Raw genomic sequence first — 19,093 nt, forward strand, 5'->3', positions numbered from 1 at the left:
ACGTCCCTCTCCCCAGCAACGCTCTCCAGCTCCTCCTGGGGGACCCCAAGGCGTTCCCAGGCCAGATGAGATATGTAATCCCTCCAGTGTGTTCTGGGTCTGCCCCGTGGCCTCCTACCAGTGGGACGTACCCAGAACACTTCTAACAGGAGGCGTCCAGGAGGCATCCTGATCAGATACCTGAGCCACCTCAACTGACCCCTTTGAACACGAAGGAGCAGCAGCTCTACTTGCAGCTCCCTCCGGATGTCTGAGCCCCTTACCCTATCTCTAAGGCTGAGCCCAGACACCCCACGGAGGAAACTCATTTCGGCTGCTTGTATCAGCAATCTCATTCTTTCGGTCACTACCCAGAGCTCATGACCATAGGTGAGGGTTGGGACGTAGATGGACCAGTAAATTGAAAGCTTTGCCTTCTGGCTCAGCTCCTTCTTCACCATGATATTCTGGTGCAGCGCCTGCACCAAACCATAGATCCATCTCACGCTCCATTCTCCCCTCACTCGTGAACAAGACCCCGAGATACTTGAACTCCCTTGCCTAAAGCAGTAACTCCCTCCCAACCCAGAGGGGGAAATCCACCGGTTTCAGGCAGAAAACCATGGTCTCATGGTTCCCAGATTTGAAATACAAAATTTGGTAATTAATTTTGTTCCATATCTCAGCATATCCACATAAATGTGTCTCTTTTGGGCCAGTGTTCATCATGAAGCAGCTAAATATTTGACGATATGTAAAATGAAGAAATAAAAAGGAGCCTTATTTCATTAGAAAAGTGTATTTTATTGATAGGGTTAGAGTGGCATGAGACTTGGCACAGGAATGAATTTCAAAAAGGTGATGAAAAAAAAATTAAACAAAAATACATCTAAATCAAAAAAAATGGTCATCTTCATTGGAAAAGCAGTGATTTTTGGAACACATTCAGAATGGAGGAAAAAAAACAAAACGCCATTTCTACAACCATTTACATATACGGAGATAAACCTGAATATTATTTACATGGCAACAGATTACAGTATGTACAAAGCCAGAACTGGAAGCAAACTGAAGCTCACGGGAGCTTTTTATTTTGGGAGGAAAAAATAACTGGAGACTGGTCGATGTGAAAATTCCCAAGAAAGCACGTGGTGATTTGGCAAAGAAACAGATTTTAACAGTGCCTGGAAGTTGTCCTCAAACAAAGATTGGCCCCCTTCAGAATACAGTCGCTGACACAAGTATTCAACTCCAGCAGCTTTTTTTGTCTACTTTTTTTCAACAAATCCAAAATGTTTTTTAAAGGGAACTCCTAAACAGCACGGGACGGCGTGTAAACCTTCGAGGGGTTTTCAGAGACGCCTAACACAGTAAGTTACAGCTTACAATGTTGGTTACAGTATATTCAGACAATTTAGAGCAAATCTCTGTACATCTATTAACAGACATTCATCATCAGGCACACAGGGGAAACAGTCTGTCCCTTTACAAGGCATCTAATCAGAGATGAAAACAGAGAGAAACAGAGGGGGATTCTGGGTTTAGGGGTCAAAGCCAGGAGGATACAGTACCAACCACCACCCAGCTAACTGTACTGAGGCCTGGCTGAGTCTCACCGCTCTGCCACCCAGAGAAAGATTATTCAGTTAGTTCACCACCACCAACATCAGCATCAACGCTGGTTTGGATTCAACCCTGAGAAAACAGTGGACTGCATGTTCACGTGCTGGCACACCTGCCTCATGTGCCAATTAAGGTCATTTTGTCCTCTAAAACACCCAAAAACAAAAGGACAACTTCTTAATTACGTGTTGAAGGCAGCTAAGATTGGCTTTAATTCTACAAAGGCACAAATGCAGGATTCAAACAGTGATTAGGTCTACAGAAGACATTACATGGAAAGGCAGTGGAGGTTCAGTCTCGCCGTTGTGCCCTTTTCTAGCATTTTTTTCCACAGACAAGGTGCCGGTGCTGGAGCCGTTTTCAACATCACATACTGAACCGTTGGGAGCGCTGTCGCCATCAGTGAACTGGTCCTTGTCCCGGCAGAAATGACTCTCTGCCCTGCTAATGTCGAGGCCAAGAGAAAGTGGCGACTAGGACGGGAAGACGGAGGAGCGGTGCTGCAATATGAGGAAAATAAAGGACAATCGTGCAGTCTCCAGATCATCAGAGAGTTGTCAAACCCTTCCTTTAAACTACATAAACCACGTTCACAGAGCAGCACTGGAGAGTGCAGCGGAAATAATGGACTGATTTTGGACTAGATGAATTCAGTGCTAAATCAACTTTGGCACAGCTGATTTTGTTGCATCTTGACCATCTGTCGTTTGCTTACATGTTGGTAAAACAGCTGTATTTGTTGCTTGGCCAGTTGTGTATCTGCTTTGGAGACCATGAGGCTGGTTTGTGAAAAGTTTAACTGGTTTCCACAGCCAGGCGCGGGCGTTGGCGCCAGCACCGGCACCTTGTGAGTCGAAAAACTGCAGCGAGTGTTTGCGCTCAGGCCAGAGGAGAGAGTCTTGAGACGAAGCAGCAAAGATCAGATGTTGTCCAACATCCAAACCGCCTGCTCATCGCTAACCACGGACAGTCTGTCCTGCTGACTCGTCCCCCTACCAAACCCTGAACTAACAAGAAGGCCAAACTCTTCAAAGAGGAGAGTAAAAACTAACATAAAAACGGCTGAAGAAGAACGCTGACGTCTATCGGATTCTTCTGAGGCTGGTCTCTCCCGAGTCCTTGTCAGGAGCGAGGGGGTGGTTTGTCCCCATTCAGGTCCTCTACTTTCACAGGTCGACAGGGGTCATTGGAGCATGAGCTGTTTGAGGTTGTCGTGGAGGATGGTGTCCTTGACGTCCCGGAACACCAGCCTGATGTTCTCCGTGTTGATGGCTGTGGTGAAGTGGTGGTACAGGGGCTTCTGGGTGGGGTCGCGTCTCTTGGCCCGGAAGCACTCCACCATGAACGCCTGGACGTCCGGCAGGTTGTGCTCTTGCCCAGTGTACTCGGGAAAGTAGTCCTTGAGCGGAACACTCTTCACCTTCTCCTCCAGCAGATCCGTCTTGTTGAGGAAGAGGATGATCGAAACTTTGACGAAGACGCGGTTGTTGACGATGGTCTCGAAGATGTCGAGCGATTCACGCAGCCGGTTGGTCTGCCTGTCCTCCATCAGCACCTGATGGAGACAATGGAGCGATTTAGTACAATTATTACTGCGAGTATTAGTACTGTTCTTCGACCAACAGGGCTCTCATTTTAGTGCAGAGCTTCAGACTGGATTTACGAACACACCATGTCAGGTCACTCACTCTCTGGGACCGCAAGCGTTACTTGAATAAGTAAACACTGACCAAAGGGACCAGACTGACCCAACCGTATGATCTCACTCAGTGGATGGATGATGTCACAGGACGCTTTGTGGTTGATTACTATGCCAATCTTACAAACTTTCCACGTCAAAACAATATGTAACATACTGAATCAGACTGATGACCAAAGAGAACAAAGAACTTATTAATGGTATCACAGAGCACAACCTGCACATGTACAAATTAAGAGACTGGTTTATTAGTCCACACACACTGTGGGATATATCACAACACCTCCACAGTGTGTATAGACACAGCAATGACGACTTATCAAAAGTCACCAAACATTATCTGCTAGAACAAACCTATTAACGAGCCACTTATCAGCCTATCACAAGTGTGTGTACTTGCTTGTGTGTGAGAGGAAATTAGATGCCTTGGCCAGCGTGTTTGGCGGCGTGCTCTCACCTGGTCATATTCAGAGGAGGAGACGAGGAAGAGGATGGAGGTGACGGAGTCGAAACATTCGAACCAGCGCTTCCGCTCCGACCGCTGCCCTCCCACGTCCACCATCTTGAAGGGAACGCTCTTGATCTCAAAGTCATACTCGTGGATGCCCTTGGTGGGTTTACGAGCCAGCAGGATGTCCTGTTGAGTGGGAAGATAGTCCTGGAGGAGAGACGGGAAAACACAGTGAAGGAATATCTACATGTAGAGAGGATGAATCAGAAGATGAAGGCAGGGGTTGAGCTTTTAGACGAAGAGGAAACAAACCAACAAAACATATTTGAGCTGAAAGTATGGAGTTTGTTTGGGACTGAATTATTAGGCCAATAATCAGATCTGTCTTTACCAAAACATTATCTTGGGTCCTTGCGTAGTCTCTTGTGCACACTTTATTGATACTATAAAGGTGGATACTAACATTTTACCCCATTTCCATAACTTGAGTGGTTTGAAATGTGTAGGCCTATGTAGCGATAAAACCATACATTATTCGCGGATTAGCAAACTGCTAGCGCTTGCTAACTTTAATCACTCATTAGACCAGGGGTGTCAAACGTACAGCACCAGGGCCAGAACCGGCCCACCAAAGGGTCCAATCCTGACCACTCGGCGACTTTGCACACCTAATATTAAAGAAGTTGTAGAGGCTAGGGCCATGATCACACAGAGAGCGCTTTAGCAGCTGGAGACGCCTTTTTGTAACTGTTGCTAATGAGAATGAAGCTTTTTGCGCACAGATTTTGCGTTGCGATGTGCTTTGCGTTTCTGCACTCTAGGCCCCTGGCATTTTTGCCGTAGCGCCCTGAACTCCTTCAGTTGAAAAAACTTCAACTCAAAGCGGAAAACGCCCTACGTCATGTCTTTTTTCATCATCTTACATTATAGATAAACAGTGCACTAAAATATGTTTCTGAAAACATTCTAGGTGAGAAACAGACAACGCAGTGACAGATTCTTGGTTTATGTTTGATCAGCACTGCCTTGTTTTACAGTTTGATCAGAGTTTGGTCTCTCTCGATCTCCTTCCATACTTACTAATATAATAAGTATGTTTTCTTTACTGTAAATTCACCTGAAAATGAGAATCATTGTTTTCACTAGCTTAGAATGAGCTGTTCATATCTACACAGGGAGCAGGTCCTTGCCTACGAAGATCGCCATGTTGCACCGCCATGTTTCTATGGTAGTCCAGAACGGACAAGGCCAACACTGGCTCTTTACTTGGACATTTGTGTTAGCAGCCCCTCCATGACAAAAGCAATGGAAAAACACTGAATTTTTAACATCAAACTGCTTTATTCAGTGTTTGACCAGTTTAAATCACCGGGTCAGTTTGTTTTGGAGAGGAACAGACTGCTGCCGACAACTGACCCTTCGCTAAGTCCCGCCCGCAAATGCAGACGGGCCAGTCATAACGTAGCATCAGGCCGGCTCAGACCAGGGTCCGACAACAACACAGCTGTGCTCCATTGACTCTAATGCAGTCATTTCAGATTTCCTTCATTTTCAGGCTGGTTTTGTGGATTTGGAGCTAAATGTTGTGCCTGGGGCACGTCGTGTATTAATGACACTCGTTACCTGGAGAGGTTGGAAAAAGATCTACGTTTCTTCCCTGTTCCAAAACCAAAATCAGACCCTGAAAAGTGTAGGGTTAGCTAGCTAGCTACTGAAGATATAGCCTACTGAATGTATACACATGCTGCTTCTGCTTTTTAATGATTATAACAGTGAAACAAAGACCGACCCTGCTGTACAGGAACCAGTGAAGGGAAACAGGGAAACTTTGCTGATATTCAACCAGCTGTGTGTCATCACACTGAATGTTGTTTGACTTCCCCTGGAGATCCCTGCCCGTCCTGTAGCCTATAGTTCGGCTTTAGTTTCTAACTATCTTTGTCTTTTTAACCTGTTGTTGCTGCTGAGTCAGTTTGACATCCTGGATATATCCTTCAAACACAGACTGTAGACCCCTCTGTCTGCTTCTCTCTGGAATCACTCTTTAATTTCTCCAAAAATACGATAATATTTCTTCAGGGAGTGCAGTTAGTTACAGTGTGTGCTCCATGCTTACTGCAACAGCTTGTCAGACCACCACAAAGGGGCGGGGCTTAGCGAAAGGTCAATTCAGCTCCTGGTAAAAACCTCCTGAACAATGAACACTGAAGGAATTCTAACTGGGAGAAGTTTCAGCTGGTTACAATCTGCACTCCTCACAGCTAGATGCCACTGTATTACCCCAAATCCTACAAACTGGACCTTTATGACTTGAAATTAAACTTGAATTCAGTGTTTTTTAAGACTTTCCCAGACCTACAGGTTAAACATCTACTGAGCTGTTATGTCCTGTCAAATGTCCCAGTTTTCTCATGGCAAAGCGGTCCAGCTAACAGGAGCTTCTTCGCCAAAACGCTTACCCTTAAATTGTCTAGACATGTTGCAATATGAACTATAACATGTAAACGTCTGATTATAACAATCAGTGCAGGCAGAAACAACTTACCGGCTCGCCAAGCTTATCCAGATTATCCAAGAAATACTTCACTGACTCACCCTGCGACAGGACAGAGGAGGGATTTCTGTTAATTCTGCACAATTTATTACATCAATCATAAACAGTACAGTTTGTAATGCACGTTTACCAAACTGCTATTATTGCGTTCAGTACAATACATGTGTTGCTGTTGGGGAGGCAGGACAAAATCTCTCTTTCGCTGCCACACACACACACACACACACACACACACACACGCAGGTAATCTGTTTGTTTTCCATTCCAAAACTGCGTGTCCGCCTGAGAGCTGAGTCTGCTCTGAGTAGCTGAAGCAGGATGCAAAGTATTTGGTACTGCAGTAGACACGTGTTTGTAAGTGTGTCTTTGATGTATACAGAAGTGTGACTCAGTCTGTGTGCGTGTGTGTGTGTGCTGGCGTGTTTTTTCTAGACCGTTCTGACGCTGTTCATGCGCCATTAGTGCAAGCCCAGACATGAGGCTGCCAAGACTGAGATGCATTCCTTTATCTCTCTGCGTGTGTGTGTGTGTGTGTCCTGTGCTCAACATAAACCAAAAAAGCAAAACAGATTTTCTTCTCCTTCCTGTGATCCACAGCGTCTCTACAACACCACGCCACAGCTTTTTAGATGATTGTTTTGCATGTATTTTGCATCCTGAATACAGTAAACCAACACCCGTGCTATCAAAGTCAAATTTCATCAGATGCAGTGCATGTTTGGGTTTGAGTGTAAACACCATCCATTTCCCCCGCTGCAAGCTTCTGTGCTCACCTTTGATCTTTTAAAAACTAACCTGACCTGAAAAACCTGTGTGTGTGTGTGTGTGTGTGTGTGTGTGCACATGGGAAGTGTGTGCAGGGCTAAGATTACAGTAGGGAGGAGCAGAGTGGCGTGGCACTGCGCTAACAGACAAAAGAACTACCTTTCTGTGAAGCTAATTTTAATGCTTCGTCTGGGTGAAAGAGCTCAAATCTGAGGTTTTGAAATCAGAAAAAATCAGTCCAATAAAAAAAAGGAGAAGAGAAACAAGAAGAGGAATCACTCTGAGCTGCCCCAGCTCGTTATGAGGCATGACAAGTTTATATGAGCATGCTGTAAAAGCAAAACTGAAACATAAGATTACATAACAATGTCAGTGTGTCATTTGGATTGTGCACCGGACGCCTCGTACACAGCCCCTGGCTTTTATCCTCTTATCATCAGGATGTGCTGCTGTGTTAATGACGAATACATCTCAGGTGAGAAGACAGACAGAAAATGTTCGTGGGTGACTTTTAGACAGCAGCTCTGTGAACTTTGTTCCACAGAGAGCGAGGGGATCCATGTGTGGTTTCAGCCTGTGCATGTGTTTTTAATGATAATTAACAAGCAGGCCTGAGGGCACGTGTGATTTGTGATGCAAATACTTGCAAAGGGCATGGTCAAAACACAATGGGGTGGTATCTGCTGGCAGGAAAACAAATTAGGCCTCGCAAACAAGAAGAGTGGGGAACGTTTAAGCAGCTCTCGACAGGGCGACTCTTCAGCTGCAGCAGCTGGGTTGCATGTCTGGGCGGGAGAGCTCTTGATTTGGAGTGAAGATGATGATAATGCCCTCTGGTTTTAGATTTAATTCATATTTAGACTTAAAATCATTGTTTTAAACACTACAAAGGGCTGCAGCTGTTATCGCTTTATGTGGTGGTTTTTTTGTTTTTTTTTTCAGTTAATCTTCAATCGTTTGATCTGTAAAAAGTCTGAAAATATATGGAAATGTCCCATCTTCAAATTACATGTTCTGTCCAATAGGGGTGTAACGGTACACAAAAATCTCGGTTCGGTACGTACCTCGGTACACAAGTCAGGGTTCGGTTTTTTTCGGTACAGTAATGAAAAAAATAGACAACTTTTAAATATCTTTTACTTATTGGTAACCTTATTAAAACATACCAACACAGCAGTTAACTCTTTTTACACAATTTTTGAATGAAACAAATATATATAAAATCCTGCTTTTTCACATTGTTTGAATGAAAATAGAAATATAAAAGTGAAAAATAAAATCCTGCTGTTTTTTTAACACATTTTTTGAATGAAAAATATAAATATACATTTCTGCTTTAACAGCTTTACTCAATTAAAATAAAAAGTATAGTGCAGCTGGTCAGCTTTAAAGCCTGCTCAGATTCAGTTTTACTCGGAACTTACTTAGCTTTCCCGCTTTGTTAAAGTGCAGTAAACAAAGCATGCTTATATCTAAAGTGCAGCTTAAACAATTTTACTCAGCTCCAGTGGCGTTGGTTATTTCTTTAGCTCGATGGTCAGGGAAACGCTCTTTCTTTTTAAACGACGACGATATCGTAGTTTGCACCAGATTGCTTTTTCTAGTCGTGCCGGTTAACGTTCAAACTCGGGTGGTGTCGCTTTAGATGCGTTAGCATGTTAGACGTGTTTCCAAGTACATACCTGACTGCTGTTCTGCAGTGTCGGCACACTGCTTTTGTCTTGTCCACTTGTTTATTACCATCTTCGTATTTTACCCTGAAACCAAAGTGTTCCCGAACGGAGGACTTAAGGTTTGTGGGTGGGTCTTCAGGTTCATCAGGCTCACTTGCCATGGGGTCCATGTCATTGGTTCGACATCCCATTAGTCCGACTGTTGGCTCGCGGCGGGCATATGGTGCGCCGCGACCGGCTTGAGGCGGAGCAGGCTCACGGCTTATGTGTCTGTCACTTTCTTTTTCATTTTAACCCACACCGTGCACAAAGTGAAAGCGGAGATTTACGGGACTCGGTGCGTCACTCAATTATGTCCGTCAGGGAACTAGATATTTTAAATGGTTCGGCTCGCAAAAACGGAATTAAAATAAAATAAAATAAAATAATATCCTGCGCCCAATAATTCAGTACAGGGTCGTGCTGAACCGAAAGTCGCGTACTGAACGGTTTGACAAAAATACATGTACCGTTACGGCCCTACTGTCCAAACATAAAATATTTGGCATTTTTGTTCTATAAATAGCAAACGATTACGAAAATAGTCACAGATAATTTTCTGTTATTTCACAAACTAATTAAAGGTCCAGTGTTGAGGAGTTATCGGTAAGGACGCAGAAGTGAAACTCCTCCTGTGTGCCAAGCAAGTAGCAAAACTACGGTGGACAAAGCGAATGGTCCTATCTAGAGCCAGAGTCTGATTTGTCCTTTCTGGGCTACTGTAGAAACAAAATGGATGACTCAGTGGAAGGGGACCTGCTCTGTGTGTAGATATAAACGGCTCATTTTAAAGTACACAAAAACACAACGATTCTTATTTTCAGGTGATTATACACTAAAGAAAACATTAGCGGTGTGAATCACCAGAGGATCCACGATACGATATTATCGCGATACTTCACGCTGAGTATCGTGATAAAATATGTTTTGATTTATTACCTTTTTTCAACTGTAAATTATGTCCCCTAAAGGAAAACTTTGTCAACATCTGTTTTATCTAATAAGATAAAGTCTTCAGTCTGTTCATCTTTATTCAGCCATTTTTTGTAGCAATAAATTGTATCTAGTGGACGATTGATTATATTACTCTGGCAGGTTACCTAAAATTTAATTTGTGTTTGTCATATTAATAATAATACATAATAAAAAAATCTATATTTGGCACTGTGTGATGATACGATATTGCCACACAAAAATATCACGATAGTATGCTGTATCGATTTTTTCCCACCCATAGAAAACTTATTACTGATTTATTATCACTATATTAAATTTCTGTGGATGGACTAGTTGATAAACTATAAATTCTCTAACATTCCTCATGACAGATCTAAAGGGGACAGGACATGTTTACTGACCTAAGACTGTTAAAAAATCCTGTAAGAATTAAAAAAGAATATGATTATCAGGGTGTCTGCAGGTATCAGACACTTAAATTGCTGCTTTTTAAGACCTTTCAAGATGATTTTAAACCAAATTTAAGACGAATTATTGGACCAATCACCTTATTTAAGCATTGCAGAGAAGTATAAAAGTATTTATATGTGGTCCTGTGCAGAGGAATATTTGTATTGCAGTGACTTATGTTAAGCTACATTTTGCCAACAGGTAAGAGTAAGTTTAAAATAAAAAGACAATATTAGGGTCAGTGGGAGGTTTAAAGTTTTATATTTATTGACTTTTAGGGTTTAATATTTATAATATTGAATGTAGGCATTTTAAGACTTCTTAAGGAGCTGCACCCTGTTTATGATTTGCAACTTTTTTGTTCTCTATGAAAGTGATTTAACTATTTTCTTTGTTTTGTGTTGTTGGTCTGACAAGAAGCAATCTTAAGATGTCAGTCTGCGCAGTAGGAAAGTGTACAGGGCAGAGCTGCAATGACTAATAGATTAGTTGTCAAGTATTAAATCAGTCACCGCTAATTTGATAACGGATTCATTGGTTTGAGTAATTTTTAAGGTAAAAAAAGTTGAAACTCTGATCGCACTTCTTACATGTGAATATGTTCTGGTTTTCTTAACTTAAAGTCTTTGGGTTGTGGACAAAACAAGACATTTGATGACGCCATCTTGAGACATTTTTCACCATTTTCTGACATTTATAAACCAAGCAGCTAATCAATTAATCGACAATGACAATAATCGTTATATAATCATTAAACACCAAAATAAAAGAACAACAATTGTTAGTTTAAGCCCCACATGCACACTGTGTGTGTGTGTGTGTGTGTGTGTGTGTGTGTGTGTGTACACACTTGTGTAACTCAAGGTGTGACACTCTTAGTGTTTGTGCACCAATATCGCTGAGTGTGAGAGCCAGAGCTGTTTGTAAGTGTAAAGCTGTTTAACTACAGATCAACATTCCAGCTCTGATCACTCTTATTCCCCTCTCTGTCTGCACAGCCAGCTCAAACCAACAAGCTGTGTGAGGCCGTTAACAAAACGCCATTGAGCACGGTTCGGCCTTATGCAACTGACAGGAAAATGTAAATTTTCTGGTTGTGTCTCATTACTGAAAGCAGCTCGAAGACGTGTGTCCTCTGTGCCCTCCTCAACCGCTGGAATACTGAACAAAGGTCATCACAGGACCCGGCAGCTCACATAAACAAATTTAGTTTTAAAAAGAAAATGGCAGCAGGTTGTGAAAGTAGAACCACGCAAAAAAAAAAAGGGCACAGGCAGGTCTCAGTGGGGACACGTGAGCGCACATGCCGGCACCCACAGCCGTTATTCTGGGGTAAAACGTCAAGTGTTAAAACAGGCATGCTGACAGCCAAGACATAAGGAGCGGGGAGAGGTGTAAACAGGAAGCTGAGTCAATCACATGTCTGACCGCTCAACAGAGCGAGAGAGAACCAGGGTAAGAATCACAGGGAGAGAGGAAAGGGAGGATGAATTCAGAAGAAGTTTCACTTTCTATTTCCACTGCCCTGTCCCCGCCCTTCCACTCTCTCACTCTGACTTCTTGAAAAAACCCAGAAAACTTTTACTGGTGAAACAAAGTCGTGTACTTGAGCCAAAAACTGGGCCACCACTATCTACCAGTATGTGTGTGTATATCCACCTACCAGCTGAAACTCCCTACGACGATCATACGCATTCTGTATACCCGAGTCGGCCCACAGAGCTCTGATGGCAGGTAGGTACTGCAAGAAGACAGACGTCTCCAGCTGCCCACTCGCCATCTTAGCCGACCGGGTGTCGAACGCCATCAGGCTGTCCCCATGTGGCTGGTTGTCCGGGTCACCCCACGGGATGTGCAGCTTCTCCCGGGCATCCACCAACACACGTACACCTGGAGGGGGAAGTGAAGATAATCGCCATAAGAGAGGCCCACAGATTGTGTGTTAAAACCTAGCAGGGCCACGTGTGAATGAAACCTAAAGTGGAAGAGAGACGAGAAGAGCAGCATGCCAACCGAAAAAAACAGGTGGCTTAGAAACCTGTTTTGTCTGACGAGAGGTGTGAAGCACAATTTCAAAAATGCTTATTTTAAAAGGACAGTTTAGATTTTTTGAAATGGGGTTGCACTTACCCACAGACGTTATATTACATACTGTAGGTGTCAGTTGGCACGCCCCCAGTGTGGAGAAGCAGGCTGCAGTCTGAAATGGAAGCTAAGCAATCTACTAAATGTGTTTTAGCTGCCTTAAAAAAACACCCACCTAAAACAGTAAGTGTATGCTTTGTTGAGAGTATTTCCACTGTTTCACCTCAATGTCACACACTGATTTCAAACTATAAAATCAAGCCGTTAAATTACTCTCTTCGAAGCCAAACTCCACTGAGAAAACCAGCGATTTAACATAGCTGAACACAGGAGCTGCTGGTCTACCACTGCCTCGATCAGTTAGTCGATTTGTCTTATAATGTGACTTTGGTGTTTAAAAAGGTTAGTCCCGATTCACTTAAGTCACATAACAACACAACCTAACTAACTGATCAAAGCAGCATTGGACCAGCAGCTCCTGTACTCTGCAACTAAAATTGCCGTTTTTCTCAATGGAGTCTGGTGCCTTTAACAGGAGCACAGACGGGGAACTGAAGCCGTTTGGAACAGGCTGTCGGACAGTGAGGCATAGCTGTGAAAATACTCTCAATATAGCGTACACTTAAACTGATACTGATTTTTATAGGTGGTTAAAAAACATGTTTTGTCGTCCACCCTTCCACAGCAGTACATTCCTTAGCTTCCATGTCAGACTCCGGCCTGCTTCTCCACACAGGGGGCGTGCCGACTGACACCTACTGTAACCAAATGATCCCTTTAAGGCATCATAACCACAAGAGAAATTTAAGGTTACATAAAGGTTACACGATATGCAAATTAAAGTCATATTGCAATTTTTTTGACAGATATTGCGACTGTGATATGAGTCACAATTTTAGCAGGAATGGTAATTTTAGCATTTCATTTTCACACAAAAATTTTTTTTGTCTGGGGTCTGTGCCAAACAAACACGTTCCCCTACATCTGGAATATGATTTGTAGGCTGTGGCGTCTCTAAATTCATCATTTATAATGGTATGTTGTGACACATTTTACCTTTGTCGAAGAACTGTAGGTCCTGCTATTTGAATACTGCACTTAGCCGTATTACAATTTTGATAATATGTCGATTAAATGTGCAGCCCTGAGTCCCATATCACTATCATTTGTGCATTTTCCAATGATTTACAGTAAGTTGAAACTACGTCTGTATAGCAACAGACCTCAGAAACATGTGAAATGAGTGGACTAGTGGTGGAAAGTAACTAAGTACATTTACTTAAGCACTGCTCTTTATACTTTACTTGAGTATTTCTATTTTATGCTACGTTATACTTCTAATCCACAACATTATGGACTTTTTACTCCACTACATTTATCAGATAGCTTTAGTTTTGAGTAACTTTGTAGATTTATATTATTAATACAAAATATAATCAACTGATAAATAATGATATATTATCCATGGTTAAGGTACCCAGCAGTATATGAAGTCATTTAACTTGGCTTGTCTTAACCTGATACAAAATTAGAGTGATAAAAACATTGCTTTAAATAACTCATTCATGCTTTTAGGAACCCTAATCCGACGCTTAAATCTCCTAAATGCCAACTAATTCAGCTAAACATGTTATATTTCTAATATATCATCATGTTTAACTTACATGTTTCAAAGGCCTCTGCATGTTGTGAGCTCAATACGAATAAAAACTGTGATTTCTTATGATGACAAGCAATATTTATGCGCAATATCTCATTTACACAAACACTACGAAAAGATCTATGAAAATATCGGAGCTACTATCATATTGATGAATGCCCAAATACACTTAAATTTCCCTCTGCTAACAGTTTACACATAAATTCGTTCTGGTAACGTTCCATGAATGCGACACATTTATCAGGGATACTCAGCTTGCTTTGCCCAGGGGCCACTTTGGTAAAGTGACATTAGGCCAGGGGTCACTTAATAAATAAACACTGATAATTAATATATAAATAATTGACCCAACCTCTGCCCTGGGGTCCGAGGGATCCACCCCTGGCACTTGTTTAAAACACACACGCTCTGGCACCTTATTAACATTAAATGTGCAAAACAATTTACAGTGTGAATCAATTTATTTTCATTGTGAGTTAGAAAATGGTCAGGGGGCCACCCGGCACACTATCGCAGCCCAGAGGTCTCATTTATAAAACAATGCGTAGGATCTATTCTAAAAATGCACGTACAGACGAAAGCCAAAAATAGTGTGCGCCAAAATATATCTGACTAATTTCTACAATCAGGTTTCCACCTCTGGGTCGCCAATTTCCTGTCTCCAAATTGTTTGTAAGCATAGGTCAAAGTTTCTCCAATCAAGTCTGTTTTTAGAGATCACAGCTGATGCGTGGGAAGTGGTGTCGTTTTGTGCATATGCAGTGTTCATAAATTAGACCCCAGATTTGGCACGCTGGCCACAAGTTGAGTATCACTGTATTAATGCATTAATAATTAAAATTCAGCAGTATAATATACATTCAACATACAATGCATTTAACTGCATATATTTCTGATGGTTACTCTAATTAATTGTTGTTTATTCTACTGAATTATTATTTATTCTATTTTTTTTATTTTTAAAATAGTTTTTATTTATATTTTATTTATAATTTTTACATTTATATTTTCTGTTATTTATTATTTATTCCACTAAGTAAATTTTCACACTTACAGCCTCAGCACAGTGACGATATATATTTTAATATTTATATTTTAAATACTGGTGTTAACCAAGGAAGCATAATGCATGTTTAATTTTTATTTTAATGCACATTTTATTTCTACTTTATTTTATTTATTGATCTATATTTACACACTTTATTTATAGTTAAATATTTTTAGTTGTATTTTATTTGTATATTTTTTTGTATTTTTATTTAGATAAAGTTTAAATACAGGACTTTTTCTTGTGATATATTCCACTACTTACATTTTCACACGTACAGCCTCAACACAGTGACCATATATTTTAATATTTTACTTTTATATTTTATTTCTATTTTTATTCGTATTTTAGTTACATTTTTTAATTTATATTTTTCTATTATTTATTCTACCGCTTAAATGTTTACTTTTTAGAACTTTAAGTGTATTGTGATGCTAACAGTTTTTAACTTTTACCTAAGTAAAGTTTTGAATGCAGGACTTTTACTTGTAACAGAGTATTTCTAAACATTAGTATAACTATTTTTACTTAAATATAGGGTCTCAGTACTTCTTCTGGAAACAGAAATCAACACTTGATGTTGCACATATTTAAGATAATAGCATTTATATTACATTTGATAAAGTTAGAGAGTTATTAACTTATGTGACTTTACTTTGGGTGGTTATCATACACTACTTTATACAGGATAATAAGTTGCCCATGATATATAGAGTACTCCCTGTACATACATACAAAGAGTGGACAAACAGGAACACCTTACAACACAGTGGTGGTGGTGGGGTTGCCCTCCATTAGCTACATCCCTGTGTTAGTTATTGAGCAACTAAACTAGCCGATGGCTACTCGAAGCTGCCAACTTGAGTGTGGCTGTGAAATAAATTTAATATGTTGGATGTTTTATGGCTTCGCGGGTATGAACTCTTAAATACAGCAGATTTCGGTAGGACCCTGGTTGATATGGGTGTGCCGACAGCAGATGTAGACTGTTTATGTATGTCCTCTCACTCAGCCCAGCGCTGCTACACAGATGTGGAAACTTTCCCATCCATTTTAAGCGCCTTTCTGTCGCAGCTACGCGGCTTATCTGCCCCGGTACAGCACCTGCCGTCCGCGGCGGAGCTCACCTTTGATAACGTTGCTGTAAATCGTGGCTCTGAAGTCCTCTCGGGCTTGCTGGTCGAAGTCCTGTCCGTGGATGATCCGCATTTGTTTGAGGAAAGTCGACTTGCCGCTCTCGCCAGCGCCGAGCAGCAGGATCTTCACCAGCCGTTTCACGTACGTTTTCTCCCGGGAAATACATCTGTCGATCTCCTTGGACTTTCGGAGCTGTTCCACCTCGCCGCTGTTGAGCAGGCAGACGGGTAGACAAACTTTTAACACGGACCTGGTCGGCAGGAAATCCGCCATGTTCGCACAAACTTCATCGATGCTAATTTGATGCGCGTTCGCGGGGCGCAGGCACGGGACCAAGCCCCTTCCCTAAACTCAGGAAGTAGTGCCGCAGACTGTTTACCATCAATCTGCAGTCATTTTCAGCTTCGCTATTTACGTCGTGTTAACTCGCACAAACAAACATTTTAACTTCAGCTGCGTACGTCTCGACACACATATTATTATTGTACGTTAAATGAGGTTTCAGTTGACTGTAAATATCTGTCTCAACCGCCTTAACGACGCAGTTCCACCATTTACAACTAAAGTACAGCTTCGTGGACACATTCAACTGAATTCAAACACTGTACTGTGTTTAACTGTCAAGTTAATGTAATATTTCTGAGTTCACTTTGTCAAATAAATCGCAAGCGTGGACTGGCGTTAGTCCCCCCTACTTTCTTTAGGGACTGTTCGTTACTTGTAATGGCAGAGGAAGTGGTGCTAAAAGTATTGATGTAGTAAAAAACCTGGACACAGTGCTGGCAATAAACCACGTTAATTCCTATAACAGCTGCTCATGAAGCCAAAAAAGAGCTTTATTTCCACTGTATAAAATTTAGATAGAATTTAGATAAAATCCAGATGCACAAGAGACTTATGCGGGATTTATACTTCTGCGAATCAACATCGCACCCTACGCCGCAGTCTGGCGTGCACCTCCCCAGAAAAGTCACGATGCAGTGACGCATTTCCCTCAGTAGAAATGAAACTTTTATTTACTTTAATTTCACAGATAGAAACAATAAATAAAGCCCCCACAAAATAGCATTTTAAGTCCTGTGTGTGATTTATCCTGGCTTCATATGAGAAGAGGAAATCTCCGCTTGTCGCTAGGCTAATTTATACAATGTAAAATGCCATAGGCTTGTGCTAATAAAGGTAGCATGTGTTATTTGTTTGGAAAACGTGTTTAGTATAAGACAGTTGTTTTGTCAGTGAACCTTGTGAGTTGTAATGGAGCTGAATTTTGTAACATTACCTTTGTTAAGTGTTGCTGTTGTCCCTGGCTTCATATGAGTAGAGGAAAAGTCTGCTAGCTGCTAGGCTAATATATACAATGTAAAATACCATAGGCTTGTGCTAACAACATTAGCATGTTGTATTTGTGGGGAAAATGTGTCCAGATAAAGACAAGTGTTTGTCTGTGAATGCTGCGAGTTATAGTGAAGCTGATTTGTGTACTTGTGTTTGAAATTGTCTCTATTAAGCCATGTTTAATGTGTGTTTTGAGTCAACTAAACTTTACAGCACTTCACAGAAACCTCCGCCGCCAACTAGTGTTTCGGAGGTTTAACTGCAGAGTGACATAGAACACTGCACAAGTATAAATGCTCACAACGGCGTAGATCATGTGTAAATGCCACAAGTATAAACCTTGCTTTAGTACGGCCAAGCCATAGACTGTATAAAAAGATGGACGACATGACAGCTTCCCAAAAGTGAAGCTAAAATTTCTCGACTGCCCCCTGGTGGCTGGCTGCAGTACAGTTCATAAGGCCCGCCCTATGTTAGTTGATGGAACACAGGTCGAACTAAAAACCCAAAGTACATATCAAATCAAGTTTTTCCCAAAGATGGTGTCTGTCATTTTTATTCAAACTGCTGTTTGTTCAAGAGTTTGTTTTTCTTTTAAATTTGGTTTTAATTAGCTATTTAATGCTATAAAATGATTGACAACTGTGTGAGCCAATCTGTGGGGTGACATTCAGTGGTGCTGTTCACAATTGGTCAGATGGGTGTATGGGCAGGAAACTTGATACCACCGAAATCAGACTCTTGCTCAGAATGAACAAGATGGCAGGGGCTGTATCTGAGATATTTTAGCTTCACTTCTGTACAGTAGGGGTAATTGCAGATGCGTCGTCCATCTTTATATACAGTCTGTGGGCTGAGTGGCCAACTTTCAATTTGGCTCTTCGCTAACTTGAATGGGGATAAAGTAATTTAATGTTGTGACTCTTTCAGACTTCCCAAATGATATTGGATTGAATGGATTAACTGTTGATTGTGGTGCGAGCAAATAAGTACAACAGATGATGAACAATTTCAACAATATGTCTCAGTCTTTCCACATTCAGTCAGTCAACTACTCACTGTCATTACATTTTTCCATGCACTTCCACTGTTTTGCAGCAAACTAAAGTGGAGGCTATTGAAGAAGCAGTTTAAGTTATCCACACCTCACAGTTTGCATATCTTAAGTTTCGGCCGTACTGTATCTGCAGGGTTCCACCTAACGTGTTTTAAAATATAAGTCTAACACAGATTATTTTGTACTGAAGCTGGCAATATCTTACAAGGCAATATGTTACAATTAACATCCCACCCATTGTAACTTTTGACTTCCACCACTTCTCAGTGCAATTGTAGAAGAAAGATAAGTTCTATAAAACAACAATAACTGATTATTTGAAGCAGGGATGTTCAAGTTGTTAGAATAAAACACACAAATAATTCATCTCAAGCAGTTTTAATAACATTCAGCCCAAACTCTCCTTGCACTGAAAACAACAGCATACTCCTTTGGTTTGAAATGTATTTTGAATTCATTTTGTAGGTCAATAATTAACTATTTTATTACGCAGTTGGCCAACTTTCAGTGTCCTGTTATTAAAGCATGCGCGATAGAAGCATCTAGTATCCTAATAAACTCATAAACTGTCAGTCAGCCAG

At 41.3% G+C, this 19,093-nt stretch overlaps 1 protein-coding gene across 1 annotated transcript; it reads right to left on the reverse strand.

Moving 5' to 3' along the window:
- Positions 1 to 777: 777 nt before the first annotated feature.
- LOC125880536 (guanine nucleotide-binding protein subunit alpha-13-like) lies at positions 778 to 16,420 on the reverse strand. Its single transcript, XM_049563102.1, has 5 exons — positions 16,111 to 16,420; positions 11,854 to 12,080; positions 6,298 to 6,348; positions 3,759 to 3,959; positions 778 to 3,157 (listed from the first exon to the last, which is right to left on the reverse strand). Exons 1-5 carry the CDS (start codon positions 16,391 to 16,393, stop codon positions 2,786 to 2,788), a joined length of 1,134 nt encoding a protein of 377 aa, XP_049419059.1. The 5' UTR covers positions 16,394 to 16,420; the 3' UTR covers positions 778 to 2,785.
- Between the last annotated feature and the right edge of the window lie 2,673 nt (positions 16,421 to 19,093).

The sequence above is a fragment of the Epinephelus fuscoguttatus genome, linkage group LG20 (genome assembly GCF_011397635.1).
Source record: "Epinephelus fuscoguttatus linkage group LG20, E.fuscoguttatus.final_Chr_v1".
In the NCBI taxonomy this organism is placed as follows: Eukaryota; Metazoa; Chordata; class Actinopteri; order Perciformes; family Serranidae; genus Epinephelus; species Epinephelus fuscoguttatus.

What these genes read in the sequence shown, in the direction of transcription:
- LOC125880536 (XM_049563102.1), bottom strand. Translation starts at nt 16,393, where the DNA reads ATGGCGGATTTCCTGCCGACCAGGTCCGTGTTAAAAGTTTGTCTACCC. An exon ending in GTCGTAGGGAGTTTCAGCTG is followed by an intron (nt 6,349 to 11,853) that starts GTAGGTGGATAT and finishes GTCCTGTCGCAG; the next exon opens with GGTGAGTCAGTGAAGTATTT. An exon ending in CCTCCTCTGAATATGACCAG is followed by an intron (nt 3,158 to 3,758) that starts GTGAGAGCACGC and finishes TGTCTCCATCAG; the next exon opens with GTGCTGATGGAGGACAGGCA.